The sequence below is a fragment of the Pseudophryne corroboree genome, chromosome 6, assembly GCF_028390025.1.
Source record: "Pseudophryne corroboree isolate aPseCor3 chromosome 6, aPseCor3.hap2, whole genome shotgun sequence".
NCBI lineage: Eukaryota > Metazoa > Chordata > Amphibia > Anura > Myobatrachidae > Pseudophryne > Pseudophryne corroboree.
In genome coordinates, this window is record NC_086449.1 from 810,827,155 (window position 1) to 810,845,208 (window position 18,054).

The 18,054-nt window shown below is 47.5% G+C and overlaps 1 protein-coding gene across 2 annotated transcripts in view; it reads left to right on the forward strand.

Moving 5' to 3' along the window:
• The window catches only part of LARGE1 (LARGE xylosyl- and glucuronyltransferase 1), a 464,898-nt gene that overhangs the window by 212,317 nt on the left and 234,527 nt on the right, over positions 1-18,054 (forward strand). For both annotated transcript variants that reach the window (XM_063929035.1, XM_063929036.1), the window contains exon 3: positions 822-1,117. In XM_063929035.1, coding sequence (XP_063785105.1) covers positions 822-1,117 — 296 coding nt within the window. The remainder of the gene's footprint in view (positions 1-821; positions 1,118-18,054) is intronic.

Consider the following 18,054-nt stretch of genomic DNA (forward strand, 5'->3'; position numbering starts at 1 on the left):
AGGAGGTCTGCAAATAATGTGGGAGTCTCCTGTCATTCCAGATGAGTGGAGGCTACTATATGGTTAACAAGTTGATTTTTCCTGTATGATACATGAGGGATAATTGGTGCCCCAGAAATTTAGATAAACTTAGTTTAAACATAAGGGTCTTCCAAACAAAGTATGTCGGAGACAGTTGAGAATGGTTTGTATTGTCAAGGACTCAGGTGTATTTATTTACCATATAAAGCTTTGATATCCCGATTGTCATTCAATAGGTAGAAACACTTCCCGTTTGTGACGTTAAATTATTCGTTTGTAAGTAATGTCTATAGGTCACATATAACGCTCGTCTACTCTCCCATAATGCCTTTTGGGCTCCTGAGAGAGTGGGCCAGTCTCCCGCCTCTGCTCTTCCCCAGTCAAGGGGGCAGTCCGGGTGCTTGTTGACACTATTCATGCTAAATTGGTTCTTCATTGTTCCACCTGACACTGCCAGATACCACAAAATTGTTGCTTTGAGCTGTGAGGGGGGCGGGTCTGAGTGACGCATTTCACCATGTCTAACCATCCATTTCTCCCAACTGCACATGTTCTTCAACCTCTCCCTGAGGGTATTCTTTAGATGTCAGGAGCCATGAATATTGGAAGCATCATTCCTTTTACTCCTGGAAAGTTCCCGGCAGAGTCTACAGGACTCCAATTCCCTCCATGATTGGGATGCGTGCCACGCCATTTTACCGTAGTACACGTTCCACTGTTTTTGTGTAATGTAGACATAAGAAAACAAATGTTTTGTAGACACTTCTTATTCCATGTTCTGCTATCCCCTTTGTTTGTAGATGGGAAGTCCGTCTCCCTGTCTCCGCTGGACACGCAGCCTCACAGTCCACGTTACTCAGCCTCAAGCCAGCGGGAGAGTCTGGAGGTGCGCGTGCGAGAAGTGGAGGAAGAAAACCGGGTCCTCCGCAAGCAGCTCAACCTGGCACAAAGTCGGGGTTCATCCCATCGCCACAGCAATCGCTCCAAAACTTACTCCATGGAGGAGGGGACGGGAGACAGTGAGAGCCTGCGAGCCGGAATCGTGGCCGGTAACAGCTCGGAGTGCGGGCAGCAGCCAGCGGTGGAAAAGTGCGAGGTACTGTATCTCTTATTGTACATTCCATTCTATTATGGAGGCTGCCATTGCTTATTTGTTTATGATTTTATAAGTAAGCACTGCACAATAAAATGCAGTGCAAAGAAATTGCAAGGTCATGTGTCCCCAACATCATTTTTTGGGGGGACAAAGACTTCCCCTCTTCTACACTGGCTGTATACTGCTACTGTCAGTGTACTGTGCATCCGACCTTAGATGTGCAACTCTCTTCGGATCACACCAAGCCACTCATTCTGATGAAATCCTAACGATGAAACGCGTTGGTAATGAAATTCTTATGGCGAAATGCATTGGTTCTGTGGATTAGCAGTGAAATATTTATGGTGAAATGCATTTGAGACGTGGCTTCCATTTAACTCCTTATGGCGAAATGCATTGGTTCTGGGGCTTGGGAAGGAAATCCGTATGGCGAAATGCTTTGCATATGTGACTTGGCAGTGAAATCCTTATGCAAAATTTGTTGGTTCTGTGGCTTGGTAGTTATTTCGTTATGGGCAAATGCATTGGTTAAAAGTGTTTGACTTTCTTCAGGCTAGTCCACCTTAATTTGTTTCTTCTTAATTTGCCTCCGTAATATGTGCAGTTTGACAACACGCAGTCTGCTTGAAATAAACCAGGTAAAATAGTATAAAGATTCCACCCTGAGAGTAAGTTTTAGTAAAAAAGTAGACAGGGCCAGTTTATGACTCGCACGCAAACCCAATATTCACAGAGTTCAGCGATTTTTAGATAATGTGCAGAATCGCGATGGCGTGCTTACGAAGTCGCAGTACAGATTCAGGTGCAAGCAGGGAGAACTCTACAGGCAATGTATGGACCGTTATTTGGCGGTGAGGCAACAGGAGGGGTGGTAAAAAAAAAAGGCGCACGCAGTCGTGGCTGCGGCAAAATATGATACAGCAGAATCAGGCCTTGAATTAGTTAATCGTTTACAGTAACACAGGCCCCGTGAATCATTGTGGTGAAGCTTCCTTTTCCTGCATTCAGCCTGTAATTGAGTTTATTTTACATTACCAGATGAGGTGGAGATTATACAGTATGGGGAAAGTTCCCTGTGCTCTTTGTAGTATTACTCTCCTGTGTGTCCCATACTGTATAAGGTTATATAGCGCGTTTCTTCCTGACACTTATACCTCCTCCTGTATAAATGAGTATCCGTGCTTCCACGGAATACACGTGTGGTCATTCCGAGTTGATCGCTCGCTAGCAGTTTTTAGCAGCCGTGCAAACGCTATGCCGCCGCCCACTGGGAGTGTATTTTAGCTTAGCAGAAGTGCGAACGAAAGGATCGCAGAGCGGCGGCAAACTTTTTTTGTGCAGTTTTAGAGTAGCTCAATACCTACTCAGCGCTTGCGATCACTTCAGACTATTCGGTTCCTGTTTTGACGTCACAAACACGCCCTGTGTTCGCCCAGCCACGCCTGCCTTTTTCTTGGCACGCCTGCGTTTTTCCGAACACTCCCTGAAAACGGTCAGTTGACACCCAGAAACGCCCACTTCATGTCAATCACTCTGCGGTGCGACTGAAAAGCTTCGCTAGACCTTGTGTGAAACTACATCGTTCATTGCAAAAGTACGACGCGCGTGCGCATTGCGCCGCATACACAGAAGTGCCGTTTTTTTTGCCTAATCGCTGCACAGCGAACGAATGCAGCTAGCGATCAACTCGGAATGACCACCATTATGTTGCCGTGTGACTTAGCAGCGCTCAACGTCACCGTGTCCTGAGAGTGCGTTGTGTTAGTACAGAACAGAGAATGAATGCTCTAAAAGAATGTCTGCTTTCTTAAGATTGCACCGGGAAAAAAAAAAAGACTTTTCAAGGACTGTAAAGGACATTATTACATTGTAAATAAAGTCTTTCTATAGAATACAGTGTACATCCATCAAAGGCATTTCCAAGAACATCTTCAGATTCCTCGTCCATTACAGAATACCCCCACAGGGCTTCCTTCTGTAACCATGGCAATAGATGGGGACGTTGGAGAGATTTGTGGAATTGTCTTCGTGGGTTTATCTTATGACTCGGATTCTCTCATTGTCATTGTAGTAGTGCAGAAAAGTTCCTGAATGGTCTTTAGGGGGGTACGCACGGAGAGATCCATGCTTAAAATCTAAGCAATCTGACTAGATTGCTTAGATTTTAAGCACAGATCACTCGTGTGTCCCCCCCTCAGCGATAGCGATGCGCAACCCTGCACATCGCTATCGCCGGTGCTAGATTGAGCCTGCATGCAGACCAATCTAGCACGTCGCTCAGTTCACCCGTTGGGTGAAATGAGCGGCCCCCCGTCCTCCCCCCAACATCGCTCAGCACACATCTCTCCTGTGTATAGGGCCCTTTAGGTGTATGTTCCGAGGTTTTTCTTACATAGAAACATAGAATGTGACGGCAGATAAGAACCACTTGGCCCATCTAGTCTGCCCCTTTTTTTTATCCTTTATGTAATCTCAACCCTTTTTGAACCTTAATTCTTTATAAGGATATTCATATGCCTGTCCCAAGCATGTTTAAATTGCTCTACAGTCTTAGCCTCTACCACCTCTGATGGGAGGCTATTCCACTTATCCACTACCCTTTCTGTGAAGTAATTTTTCCATAAATTTCCCCTGAACCCTCTTCCCCCTCCAGTCTCAGTGTATGTCCTCGAGTTCTAATACTTCTCTTCCTTTGAAGAATGTTTCCCTCCTGAACTTTGTTAAAACCTTTGGTATATTTGAAAGTTTCTATCATGTCCCCCCTTCTTGTGGCTGCTATCTACCTGGCCTGAGCACAGGCTCTCGTGTGCTTCCCAATGTGTCATAGCCTGCGAGTCGAAAGCGGCAACAGTTTACCATTCAAAGCCATGTTGTTTTGCCATGTAAATTATTGCTGATTTAAATCTCGGAGCTACCTTGCTGGAATCGCCCCAGTTACTGCTACTTGCAGGCCGTTACATATGGGCCCTCATTCCGAGTTGTTCGCTCGTTAGTGGTTTTCGCAATGGAGCGATTTGTCGTAAACTGCGCACGCGCAACGTTCGCAGTGCGTCAGCGCCAAGTAAATTTGCCAAAAAGTTAGGTATTTTACACACGGCTTAACGAAGAAATTTCTTCGTTCTGGTGATCGGAGTGTGATTGACAGGAAGTGGGTGTTTCTGGGCGGAAACTGGCCGTTTTATGGGTGTGTGCGGAAAAACGCTGCCGTTTCTGGGAAAAACGCGGGAGTGGCTGGAGAAACGGGGGAGTGTCTGGGCGAACGCTGGGTGTGTTTGTGACGTCAAACCAGGAACGAAACTGACTGAACTGATCGCAGTGACAGAGTAAGTCTCGAGCTACTCAGAAACTGCAAAGAAATTTCTATTCGCAATTATGCGAATCTTTCGTTCGCAATTCTGCAAAGCTAAGATTCACTCCCAGTAGGCGGCGGCTTAGCGTGTGCAATGCTGCTAAAAGCAGCTAGCGAGCGAACAACTCGGAATGAGGGCCATGGGCCCTTGTTATTCTTTCCCAGTGGCAGCTATGGGTGTGGCTCATAGGGTTCACAGTCATTAGGTCGACCACTATTGGCCGACAGTGACTAGGTCGACATGGAAAAAGGTCGACATGAGTTTTTTATAAATTTTTTGTGTCGTTTTCTTCGGAAAGTGACTGGGAATCCCAGTTAGTGCACCGTGTCCCCTTGCATGGGTCGCTTACTATTTCCAATCGTAGTCCACATGGATCGTAAAGTATAAAAAAGTAAAAAAAAAAAGTGAAAAACTCATGTCGACCTATTCATGCATCGACCTTTGCCATGGCGACCTAGTGATCATGTCGACCAATAGCCATATTTAAGTGGCTTTGAAATGTATGGGACCAGCCAGTAGCTAATCAGATCATTAGAACATTCACAGGACTAGATAACCCTGCAGCCAATCAGATCATTAGAACATTCAGAGGACCAGATCTCCCTGCAGCCAATCAGATCATTAGAACATTCACAGGACTGGATCACCCTGCAGCCAATCAGATCATTAGAACATTCACAGGACTGGATCACCCTGCAGCTAATCAGATCATTAGAACATTCACCGGACTGGATCACCCTGCAGCCAATCAGATCATTAGAACATTCACAGGACTGGATCACCCTGCAGCCAATCAGATCATTAGAACATTCACAGGACTAGATACCCCTGTAGGAAATCAGATCATTAGAACATTCACAGGACTAGATCCCCCTGTAGGAAATCAGAGGGCTAGAACATACACAGATAGAGATGACTGCACGATGGACCACTGATTAGCTTTTTCACACAGTGCTGGGGTTATGTGTGTGATTACCACCAAGGCCCTATCTGTGTGGGGTTTGTATATTCTCCCATGTTTGTGTGTTTCCTATTTGTGCTCCACTTTCATCCCACAATCCAAAAACTTCCTGGCAGGTTAATTGGCTTATGACAAAAATTAACCGTAGTGTGTACGTACAGTATATCCATGTGTAGGGAATATAAATGTAAGCTCCACTGGAGTGTAATATGTGGTGTAACATATAAATAACTGATGATGATGATGATGATACAACTAGCAGACCAACCCATAGGCAACCAGAGCAAACATTCACAGCTCTAGAGCGGCCTGTAGCCATTTAGAGCAGAGCATTTACAGTTCTAGAGCGGCCTGTAGCCAATCAGAGCAGAGCATTTACAGTTCTAGAGCAGCCTGTAGCCAATCAGGGCAGAACATTCACAAGTCTGGAGGAGCGTGGAGCCAATCAGAGCTTTACAAAATCCACAGAGCTAGCCCCATCTGTAAACAGTCAAAGCAGAGTATTCTATCGTACTGTAGCTCATAGCCAATCGGTGCAGAACATCCACAGAGCTAGAGCAACCCACAGCCAATCAGTGCAGAACATTCACAGAGCTCGAGCAGCCCTTAGCCAATCAGTGCGGAACATCCACAGAGCTAGAGCAGCCCTTAGCCAATTAGTGCGGAACATCCACAGAGCTAGAGCAGCCCACAGCCAATCAGTGCAGAACATTCACAGAGCTTGAGCAGCCCACAGCCAATCAGTGCAGAACATTCACAGAGCTAGAGCAGCCCTTAGCCAATCAGACAGACATTTACAACACAAATTACTATCTAGGGGATTATTTATGAAGCGTCAATTGCAAAACCCGGCGCTTCTGATAATTGTTATGCTCGAAATTTAAAATGGCAATGCTTTTATAGCTAAACATGACTAGAAAAAACATTGCCCTTTTAACACAGAAGCGCCAGATTTCACAACCTAACACTTTGTTCGGTTTAGGCTGCAGGGAGGGGTGGGGGGTTAGGGTTAGGCATCACAGGGGAGGGTTAGGGTTAGGCTGCGGTGGGAGGGGGTTAGACTGCAGTATGGGGGGGTAAGGGGGTGAGGGGTAACTTTCTTCCCAACCCCTGTCAGTATTCTAAACAGTGGGATTCCACGGTCGGTATTCTGACCTCCGGCATTTCAGCCCCAACCCTCCATGACATAATATTAATATATATTTCTCTTACGTCCTAGAGGATGCTGGGGACTCCGTAAGGACCATGGGGGTAGACGGGCTCCGCAGGAGACATGGGCACTTTAAGAAAGAACTTTAGGTATGGGTGTGCACTGGCTCCTCCCTCTATGCCCCTCCTCCAGACCTCAGTTTACTACTGTGCCCAGAGGAGACTGGGTGCATTACAGGGAGCTCTCCTGAGTTTCCTGAAAGAAAGTATTTTGTTAGGTTTTTTATTTTCAGGGAACCTGCTGGCAACAGACTCCCTGCATCGAGGGACTGAGGGGAGAGAAACAGACCTACTATTGTGAGTTTCAAGGCTCTGCTTCTTAGGCTACTGGACACCATTAGCTCCAGAGGGAGTCGGAACACAGGTCTCACCCTGGAGTTCGTCCCGGAGCCGCGCCGCCGTCCCCCTCGCAGAGCCGGAAGATAGAAGCCGGGTGAGTATGAGAAGAAAGAAGACTTCAGAGGCGGCAGAAGACTTCAGATCTTCACTGAGGTAACGCACAGCAGTAAAGCTGTGAGCCATTGCTCCCACACAGCACACACAAACGGCAGTCACTGTAAGGGTGCAGGGCGCAGGGGGGGGCGCCCTGGGCAGCAATATAACCTCATTTTCTGGCAAAAGTAGATATATACAGCTAGGCACTGTATATATAAAGAGCCCCCGCCATTTTTTAATATATTTTAGCGGGACAGAAGCCCGCCGCTGAGGGGGCGGGGCTTCTTCCTCAGCACTCACCAGCGCCATTTTCTCCACAGCACAGCGCTGAGAGGAAGCTCCCCGGACTTTCCCCTGCTTATCCACAGTGAAAGAGGGTTTTAAAGAAGGGGGGGGGGGGCACATAATTTGGCGCAAAAATAAAGATTACAGCGCTATCTGGGTAAACATATTGTGTGTTTTTTTCCTTGGTCATTAGCGCTGGGTGTGTGCTGGCATACTCTCTCTCTGTCTCTCCAAAGGGCCTTGTGGGGGAACTGTCTTCAGATAAGAGGATTCCCTGAGTGTGTGGTGTGTCGGTGCGCGTGTGTCGGCATGTCTGAGGTAGAAGGCTCTCATAGGGAGGAGGTGGAGTAAATGACTGTGGTGTCTCCGTCGACAACACCGACACCTGACTGGTTGGATATGTGGAATGTTTTTAGTGCTAATGTGAATTTATTGCACTAGGGAATGTACAGGCGTCAAAACCCTGCCTTTCCCCTATGTCACAGGGACCTCCGGGTCTCAAAAGTGCCCACTATCCAAAATAGTAGACACTGACGCCGACACGGATTCTGACTCCAGTGTCGACTACGAGGATGCAAAGTTACAGCCAGAATTGGCAAATAGTATTATGATTATTGTAATAAAAGATGTTTTGCATATCACAGAGAAACCCCCTGTCCCTGACACGAGGGTACACATGTATAGGGTAAAGAAACCTGAGGTAACCTTTCCCCCATCTCATGAATGAGTTATTGAAAAGGCTTGGGAATCTCAAGACAAGAAACTGCAGATTCCCAAAAGGATTCTTAGGGTGTATTCTTTCCCGACTAAGGACAGGATACGGCGAGAATCTTCCCCAAGGGGGGAAAAAAGTGTGGACACGCTTATCCAAAAAGGTAGAGCTGCCATCCCAAGATATGGCTACCCTCAGGGATCCCGCTGATCGCAAACAGCAGGCTACCTTAAAGTCCATTTACACACATTCTAGTACCTTACTCAGACCGGCGATAGCGTCGGCTGGAGTTTGTAGCGCTGTAGCAGCGTGGATAGGTATCTTATCGACGGAAATTGATACCCTGGATAAGGTTACCATTTTATTGACCCTGGGTCATATTAACGATGCTGTCTTATATATGAGAGATGCTCAAAGAGACATTGGCCTACTGGGTTATAGAATCAACGCTATGTCGATTTCTGCTAGACGAGTCCTATGGACCCGGCAATGGACAGGTGGGCCGACTCAAAAAGGCATATGGAGGTTTTACCTTACAAGGGTGAGGAATTGTTTGGGGAAGGTCTCTCGGACCTGGTCTCCACAGCTACAGCTGGTAAATCCAATTTTTTGCCTTATATTCCCTCACAGCCTAAGAAAGCGCCACATTATCTAATGCAGTCCTTTCGGTTAAATAAGAACAAGAAAGTACGAGGATCCTCATCTCTTGCCAGAGGTAAGGGCAGGAGGAACAAGCTGCCAACCACAGATAGTTCCCAGGAGCAAAAGTCCGCCCCGGCCTCTACAAAATCCACAGCATGGCGCGGGAGCTCCGCTGAGGGAGTCCGCCCCAGGGGGGGCACTTCTTTGACTTGTCAACCACATCTGGGTTCACTCACAGGTGGATCCCTGGGCAATAGAAATTATTTCCCAGGGTTACAAGCTGGAATTCGAAGAGGTGTCTCCTCGCCGGTTTTTTTTTTTTCAAATCGGCCCTAACAGATTCTCCCCCAGAAGGGGAGATAGTGTTAAATGCAATTCACAAATTGTATCTTCAACAGGTGGTGGTCAGAATTCCCCTACTTCAGCAAGGGAAGGGGTATTAATCAACCCTGTTGTAGTTCCGAAACCGGACGGTTCGGTCAGACACATTTTACATTTAAAATCCTTGAACCTATACTTGACAAGGTTCAAATTTAAGATGCAATCGCTCAGAGCGGTCATCGCCAGCCTAGAAGGGTGGGATTTTATGGTATCCCTGGACATAAAACATGCATACCTTCATGTTCCCATATATCCACCTCATCAGGCGTACCTAAGGGTTGCGGTACAGGATTGTCATTCCTAATTTCAGATCCCGTACTTGGACGATCTCCTCATAAAAGCGAGATCACGAGAGCAGTTGTTGAACAGCGTGTCACTTTCACTGAAGGTGTTACAGCAACAAGGCTAGATTCTCAGTATCCCGAAGTCACAGTTGGTTCCTGCGACTCGTTTGACCTTCTTAGGCATAATTCTGGATACGGACCAGTATAGGGTTTATCTTCCGATAGAAAAGGCCCAGGAACTCATGACTCTGGTCAGGGACCTATTGACGCCAAAACAGGTGTCGGTGCATCACTGCACTCGAGTCCTGGAAAAGATGGTGGCATCTTACGAGGCCATCCCTTTCGGCAGGTTCCATGCGAGGTCTTTCCAATGGGACCTACTAGACAAGTGGTCCGGATCACATCTACAGATTCATCAGTTGATCACCCTGTCCCCCAGGGCCAGGGTATCTCTCCTGTGGTGGCTGCAGAGTGCTCACCTTCTGGAGGGTCGCAGATTCGGCATCCAGGACTGAGTTCTGGTGACCACGGACGCGAGGCTCAGAGTTTGTGGAGCAGTCACACATGGAAGAAACTTCCAAGGTATTTGGTCAAGTTAAGAGACTTGTCTCCAAGTCGACGTCCTGGAACTGAGGGCCATATACAACGCCCTTCGTCAAGCGGAGACTTTGCTTCGCGACCTACCGGTTCTGATCCATGCAGACAACATCACCGCAGTGGCTCATGTAAACCGCCAAGGCGGCACAAAGAGCAGAGTGACAATGAAAGCCACCAGGATTCTTCGCTGGGCGGAAAATCATGTAAGCGCACTGTCAGCAGTGTTCATTCCGGGAGTGGACAACTGGGAAGCAGACTTCCTCAGCAGACAAGATCTACATCCAGGAGAGTGGGGACTTCATCAGGAAGTCTTCGCACAAATTGCAAGTCAGTGGGGCCAGCCCCAGATAGACATGATGGCGTCCCGCCTAAATAAAAAAAATAAAAAATACAGAGGTATTGCGCCAGGTCAAGAGACCCCCATGCGGTGACAGTGGACGCCCTAGTGACACCGTGGGTGTTCCAGTTGGTCTATGTGTTTCCTCCTCTTCCTCTCATCCCCAAGGGGTTGAGAATAATAAGAATGAGAGGAGTACAGACAATTCTCATTGTTCCAGATTGGCCGCGAAGGGCCTGGTATCCGGATCTACAGGAAATGCTCACAGAAGATCCGTGGCCTCTTCCTCTAAGACAGGACCTGTTACAACAGGGGCCCTGTTGGTTCCAAGACTTACCGCGGCTGCGTTGACGGCATGGCGGTTGAACGCCGGATCCTAGCGGAAAAGGGCATTCCGGATGAGGTCATTCCTACTCTGATAAAGGCTAGGAACAACGTGACAGCTAAACATTATCACTGTATATGGCGGATGTATGTTTCTTGGTGTGAGGCCAGGAATCCTCCTACGGAAGAATTCCATCTGGGCCGTTTTCCTTCACTGCCTACAAACTGGAGTAAATTTGGGCCTAAAAATTTGGCTCCATTAAGGTTCAGATGTCGACCCTATCCATTTTCTTTCCGAAGGAATTAACTTCTCTCCCAGAGGTACAGACTTTTGTGAAGGGAGTGCTGCATATTCAGCCTCCTGTTGTACCTCCGGTGGCGCCGTGGGACTTTAACGTGGTGTTGAGGTTCCTTAAGTCGCACTGGTTTGAATCACTTAACATGAAAGGTGGTCATGTGGTTAGCCTTGGCTTCGGTTAGGCAAGTGTTAAAAAAATTGACGGCTTTGTCTCATAAAAGCCCTTATCTGGTTTTCCATATGGATAGAGCGGAATTGCGGAACCGTCCTCAATTCTTGCCTAAGGTGGTGTCATCTTTTCATATGAACCAACCTATTGTGGTGCTTGTGGCTACGCGAGACTTGGAGGATCCGAGTCCCTTGATGTGGTCAGGGTTTTGAAAATTTACGTGGCCAGAACGGCTGGAGTCAGAAAAACAGAAGCACTGTTTGTCCTGTATGCAGCCAACAAGGTTGGCGCTCTTGCTTAAAAGCAGACTATTGCTCGCTGGATCCTGTAACACGATTCAGCAGGCTCATTCTACGGCTGGATTGCCGTTACCAAAATCGGTAAAGGCCCATTCCACTAGGAAGGTGGGCTCTTTTTGGGCGGCTGCCCGAGGGGTCTCGGCACTACAGCTGTGCCGAGCTGCTACTTGGTCGGGTTCAAACACCTTTGCAAAGTTCTATAAGTTTGATATCCTGGCTGAGGAGAACCTCCTGTTTGCTCAATCGGTGCTGCAGAGTCATCCGCACTCTCTCACCCGTTTGGGAGCTTTGGTATAATCCCCATGGTCCTTACGGAGTCCCCAGCATCCTCTAGGACGTAAGAGAAAATAAGATTTTAAACCTACCGGTAAATCTTTTTCTCCTAGTCCATAGAGGATGCTGGGCGCCCGTCCCAAGTGCGGACTACTTCTGCAAGACTTGTATATAGTTTTGCTTACATAAGGGTTATGTTATAGTTTTCATCGGTTTCGGACTGATGCTATATTGTTTTCATACTGGTAACTGGGTAGTATATCACAAGTTATACAGTGTGAATGGTGTGGGCTGGTATGAATCTTGCCCTTGGATTAACAAAAATCCTTTCCTCGTACTGTCCGTCTCCTCTGGGCACAGTTTCTCTAACTGAGGTCTGGAGGAGGGGCATAGAGGGAGGAGCCAGTGCACACCCATACCTAAAGTTCTTTCTTAAAGTGCCCATGTCTCCTGCGGAGCCCGTCTACCCCCCATGGTCCTTACGGAGTCCCCAGCATCCTCTACGGACTACGAGAAAAAGATTTACCGGTAGGTTTAAAATTTTATTTTATATATATATATATATATATATACTAGGTGCTTCATCGCGCCCTACGGGCGCTCTTCACACCGGCGAAAGGGGCTACGCCCCCTTAACCCCTGCACGCCTTGCTGCGGTTCAATATTTGTATGAGTATTACCTGCATTCCTAGGTTTGTTAGTGGTTAAATATTGCACGACGAAAGTGCTTCCAATGGTGAAGGGGGCGTAGCCCCTTGCGACGGCGTGAACAGTGCCTGCAGAGCACGATGTACAGAATGTAGCGGGTGCGGGGGGGACCGCGGATGAGGCAGGGAGTATGTAGATGCTGCGAGTGGAGGGGGAGGTGGATGCAGGTGGGGGGGGGTGCGGGACCTATACCTTTGTCATTTTATTTGTAACAATATATAGGACACGGATAAGGATGTATGTGATATAGACATACCCGCATGAAGAGGTATATGGTGTCATTAGACACAGAGGGTAGTGCTGGTACAATGCGGAGCAGGGGCAGCTGTGTCCTCTCTCTACACCGTACCATCCTTCAGGTGTAGCAACACGGACATGTTGCGCACGCAAGGTCTCCACGCGGCCTCATATATACATAAACACACAGTATAACATACACGATAAGTACTTCATAGAAACACTTGGGAATAACAAGTATTTGGCATGCACAATAAAGGTAATTGTAGGGGTAGAACGTTGAGTTCATCTTTTAATACATTTACTAAACATCTTTGTTGAGCAAGTACAAAGCGCTCATGAAAGACTGGGAGAAAGTGCGCGCAATCTCTCCACCCTCCCATAGGTATGCACACAACACTTAACCTGGAATACTCATATCAACATTCCATTAAGTGCTTTTCAAAACATATTTCTGCACAAAAGATGTTTATTCTCCAAAGCTCATTACGACGCAGTTATTTCCATCAAGGTGCATAGATTTACAAAAGATAGTTTGGAATCATTATTATTGTGCAATGTGGGGGAGATGTACAAAGACTTGGAGAGATAAAGTACCAGCCAATCAGCTCCTAACTGCCATGTTACAGGCTGTGTTTAAAAATGAGTTAGGAGCTGGATGGTTGGCGTTTTATCTTTCTCCACTTTATCACTCTCCGAGGCTTGGTACTCTCCCCCACATACTGATAACTTAAGGGCCCCATACACGGGAGAGATGTGTGCTGAGCGAACCGCTCAGCACACATCTCTCCCGCCGCTCAGCACAGCGCGATGTGTGCTGAGCGATGCGGGGGAGGACGGGGGGCGCTCACTTTACCCAGCGACTTGCATGCAGGCCAATCTAGCACCGGCGATAGCGATGTGGGGGGCCGCGCATTGCTATCGCTGAGGGGGGTACACACAAGTGATCTGTGCTTAAAATCTAAGCAATCTAGTCAGATTGCTTAAATTTTAAGCATGGATCTCTCCGTGAATACCCCCCTTTATATTGGCCAAGGATTAAATGCCCTGATGTGTCTGTACTTTACTGTATATCTTCCCTTTTACCTGCAGTAGGGAATTAGATTGCAAGCCTCGTTGGGAAAGGGGCTAATACGAGTAATCATTTGCTGGAAATTGCCGCACAGTTGATTTGCTTAACATTATTTAAGGGGAAAACATTTCCCTGTATTATACGGTTTCCTGTTCCGGCAGCGAACGGGTTAGCAGTTTGTTTACCACTATGCTGACTGGGTTGTGTTTAAACATAAGACTCTCTCCAGAGAGAGTGGTGCGCGGTTCAAATGGGCCGTGAAACTGAGATTGACAGCGTGAGTCAGGGCTGTCTCTTGGGGTGGGAGACTGGAGGAAATTCTGCTTTGGAATATTCATATATTTTGTTTCTTCTGTCCCTACTGTTCCATGCATCACACACAACTTATTGACCTTTTTATTGCATAATATAGTAATTTAGTGTATGATTGGCTTTTGGCAGGTGAAGGGCTACGTCGGGGTGAAATGGGAACCACTGCAGGCCCCCTATTTTTTTTTTATTTAGAATCCAAGACAAGATGGTCCCAGTCTGCCTCTCAGACAGCCGCACACGCAGAGAGAGAGAGCTGTGTGACAGTTACTTCTGCAACGTTAGACATTTTGCTGAAGCCTCAGTGCACTAGTGCAGGCCGATGGCTGACAGCCGTTATAGGAGGGCGTATGGTGCTGTGAGGAGGCGTCTGCATGTCCCCAGTATCTGGCATCCATTACGGCCTCCACTACTACTCAGGGCGAGACTGCTCTGACACCTCTTAGCACGTGGGGCCACCAAACAAGGAACGTGTTTCTGTATGAGGGCAGAGGCTGTTCAGGGACCGGCATAATGTGCGGGTCACGTAGGCATTTTATACGCTCGGGTGGATGTAGCTGATTTTTATCGCGTTCAGTCAGAAATGTCTGCGTGGAAGCAAAGTGCAGGGAAATGACTATTTGCATTCACTGGGGTTTTTTTTTTTTAGATAAAATAACCAATTTATTTTAGATTTATGTAAAATATGTGGCTTGTTTTTCTCTCCCATTAAATAGAGATTTATTTTTATTATTTTACTTTTTGTTTTTTTAGTGGCTCCTGTTAGAATCAACGTAGAAGAATAAAAAAAAATTTTTTTTAAATTGGAGAGAAATGGAAATCTACGCAGAGACGTAGATTGGAGCTTTTGGCAAATATACATCTGCAGCAAGCGGGATAGGCTGGGGGATTTCATTTTAGAGTGTGAGAATACTGAAATGAGATAATAGTGGCTATGGACCGTGCCCAGGGGCATTCCTTGCTGGTGGAGTGGCTAGGGACCGTGCCCAGGGGCATTCCTTGCTGGTGGAGTGGCTAGGGACCGTGCCCAGGGGCATTCCTTGCTGGTGGAGTGGCTAGGGACTGTGCCCAGGGGCATTCCTTGCTGGTGGAGTGGCTAGGGACCGTGCCCAGGGGCATCCCTTGCTGGTGGAGTGGCTAGGGACTGTGCCCAGGGGCATTCCTTGCTGGTGGAGTGGCTAGGGACTGTGCCCAGGGGCATTCCTTGCTGGTGGAGTGGCTAGGGACTGTGCCCAGGGGCATTCCTTGCTGGTGGAGTGGCTAGGGACCGTGCCCAGGGGCATCCCTTGCTGGTGGAGTGGCTAGGGACTGTGCCCAGGGGCATTCCTTGCTGGTGGAGTGGCTAGGGACTGTGCCCAGGGGCATCCCTTGCTGGTGGAGTGGTTAGGGATTGTGCCCAGGGGCATCCGTTGCTGGTGGAGTGGCTATTGATTGTGCCCAGAGGCATCCCTTGCTGGTGGAGTGGCTAGGGACTGTGCCCAGGGGCATCCCTTGCTGGTGGAGTGGGCAGGAATTGTGCCATGGGGCATCCCTTGCTGGTGGAGTGGCTAGGGACTGTGCCCAGGGGCATCCCTTGCTGGTGGAGTGGGCAGGAATTGTACCCAGGGGCATCCCTTGCTGGTGGAGTGGGCAGGAATTGTGCCCAGGGGCATCCCTTGCTGGTGGAGTGGCTAGGGACCGTGCCCAGGGGCATCCCTTGCTGGTGGAGTGGTTAGGGATTGTGCTCAGGGGCATCCCTTGCTGGTGGAGTGGCTAGGGATTGTCCCCAGGGGCATCCCTTGCTGGTGGAGTGGCTAGGAATTGTGCCCAGGGGCATCCCTTGCTGGTGAAGTGGCTAGGGACCGTGCCCAGGGGCATCCCTTGCTGGTGGAGTGGTTAGGGACCATGCCCAGGGGCATCCCTTGCTGGTGGAGTCACTAGGGACCGTGCCCAGGGGCATCCCTTGCTGGTGGAGTGGGCAGGAATTGTGCCCAGGGGCATCCCTTGCTGGTGAAGTGGCTAGGGACTGTGCAGAGGGGCATCCCTTGCTGGTGGAGTGGAGCACAATCATATGGGTTTCAGATGTGCACTTTCCCGGAACTGGTGGCCTTTGAGTCTCCTCCTAATCCTTTCATAGGACCTGTGTACTGCACCTTTACAGTTGTGCTCATAAATTTACATACCCTAGCAGAATTTGTGATTTTCTGGACATTTGTCAGAGAATATGAATGATAACTCACAAACTTTTCTTTCACTCATTGTTAGTGGTTGGGTGAAGCCATTTATTGTCAAACAACTGTGTTTACTCTTTTTAAATCATAATGACAACAGAAACTACCCAAATGACCCTGATCAAAACTTTACATACCCTGGAGATTTTGGCCTGATAACATGCACACAAGTTGACACAAACAGGTTTGAATGGCTACTAAAGGTAACCATCCTCACCTGTGATCTGTTTGCATGTAATCAGTGTGTGTGTATAAAAGGTCAGTGAGTTTCTGGACTCCTGAAAGACCCTTGCATCTTTCATCCAGTGCTGCACTGGCGTGTCTGGATTCTGAGTCATGGGGAAAGCAAAAGAATTGTCAAAGGATCTGCGGGAAAAGGTAATTGAACTGTATAAAACAGGAAAGGGATATAAAAAGATATCCAAGCAATTGAGAATGCCAATCAGCAGTGTTCAAACTCTAATTAAGAAGTGGAAAATGAGGGATTCTGTAGAAACCAAATCACGGTCAGGTAGATCAACAAAAATTTCAGCCACAACTGCCAGGAAAATTGTTCGGGATGCAAAGAAAAATCCACAAATAACTTCAGTTGAAATACAGGACTCTGAAAAAAAGTGGTGTGGTTGTTTCAAGATGCACAATAAGGAGGCATTTGAAGAAAAATGGGCTGCATGGTTGAGTCGCCAGAAAAAAGCCATTACTACGCAAATGCCACAAAGCATCCCGCTTACAATACTCCAAACAGCACAGAGACAAGCCTCAAAACTTCTGGAACAAAGTCATGTGGAGTGATGAGACCAAAATTGAACTTTTTGGCCACAACCATAAATGTTACATTTGGAGAGGAGTCAACAAGGCCTATGATGAAAGGTACACCATTCCTACTGTGAAACACGAGGTGGATCGATGATGTTTTGGGGATGTGTGAGCTACAAAGGCACTGGAAACTTGGTCAAAATTGATGGCAAGATGAATGCAGCATGTTATCAGAAAATACTGGAGGAAAATTTGCACTCATCATCCCAGAAGTTGCGCATGGGACGTACTTGGACGTTCCAACATGACAATGATCCAAAACACAAGGCCAAGTCGACCTGTCATTGGCTACAGCAGAATAAAGCGAAGGTTCTGGAGTGGCCATCTCAGTCTCCTGACCTCAATATCATTGAGCCACTCTGGGGAGATCTCAAACGTGCAGTTCATGCAAGACAGCCCAAGAATTTACAGGAACTGGAGGCTTTTTGTGAAGAAAATGGGCAGCTTTACCATCTGAGAAAATAAAGAGCCTCGTCCACAACTACCACAAAAGACTTCAAGCTGTCATTGATGTTAAAGGGGGCAATACACAGTATTAAGAACTGGGGTATGTAAACTTTTGATCAGGGTCATTTGGGTAGTTTCTGTTGTCATTATGATTTAAAAAGAGTAAACACAGTTGTTTGACAATAAATGGCATCACCCAACCACTAACCATGAGTGAAAGAAAAGTTTGTGAGTTATCATTCATATTCTCTGACAAATGGAAAGAAAATCACAAATTCTGCTAGGGTATGTAAACTTATGAGCACAACTGTATACTGCACTTCAGTAAGGAGCTGATTTATAGATGTACATTGATTCACCCCTACAATTGCTACTTGTAGTAAGGTCATACTTGCCTACTATCCCGGGAAGTCTCCCTAATCTCAGACGTAGTCCATTGATTCACCCTGGCCCCACCCTCCGCTGTACGATGTCTTTTTTCCCCCACACTTGCCCTTTGGTCTGCAGAGAAGGCTAGTATCAATAAACACATTTCTTACTCACCTAACCCTCCGGAGTTCCGCATTGGCGGCAGCAGCGCTA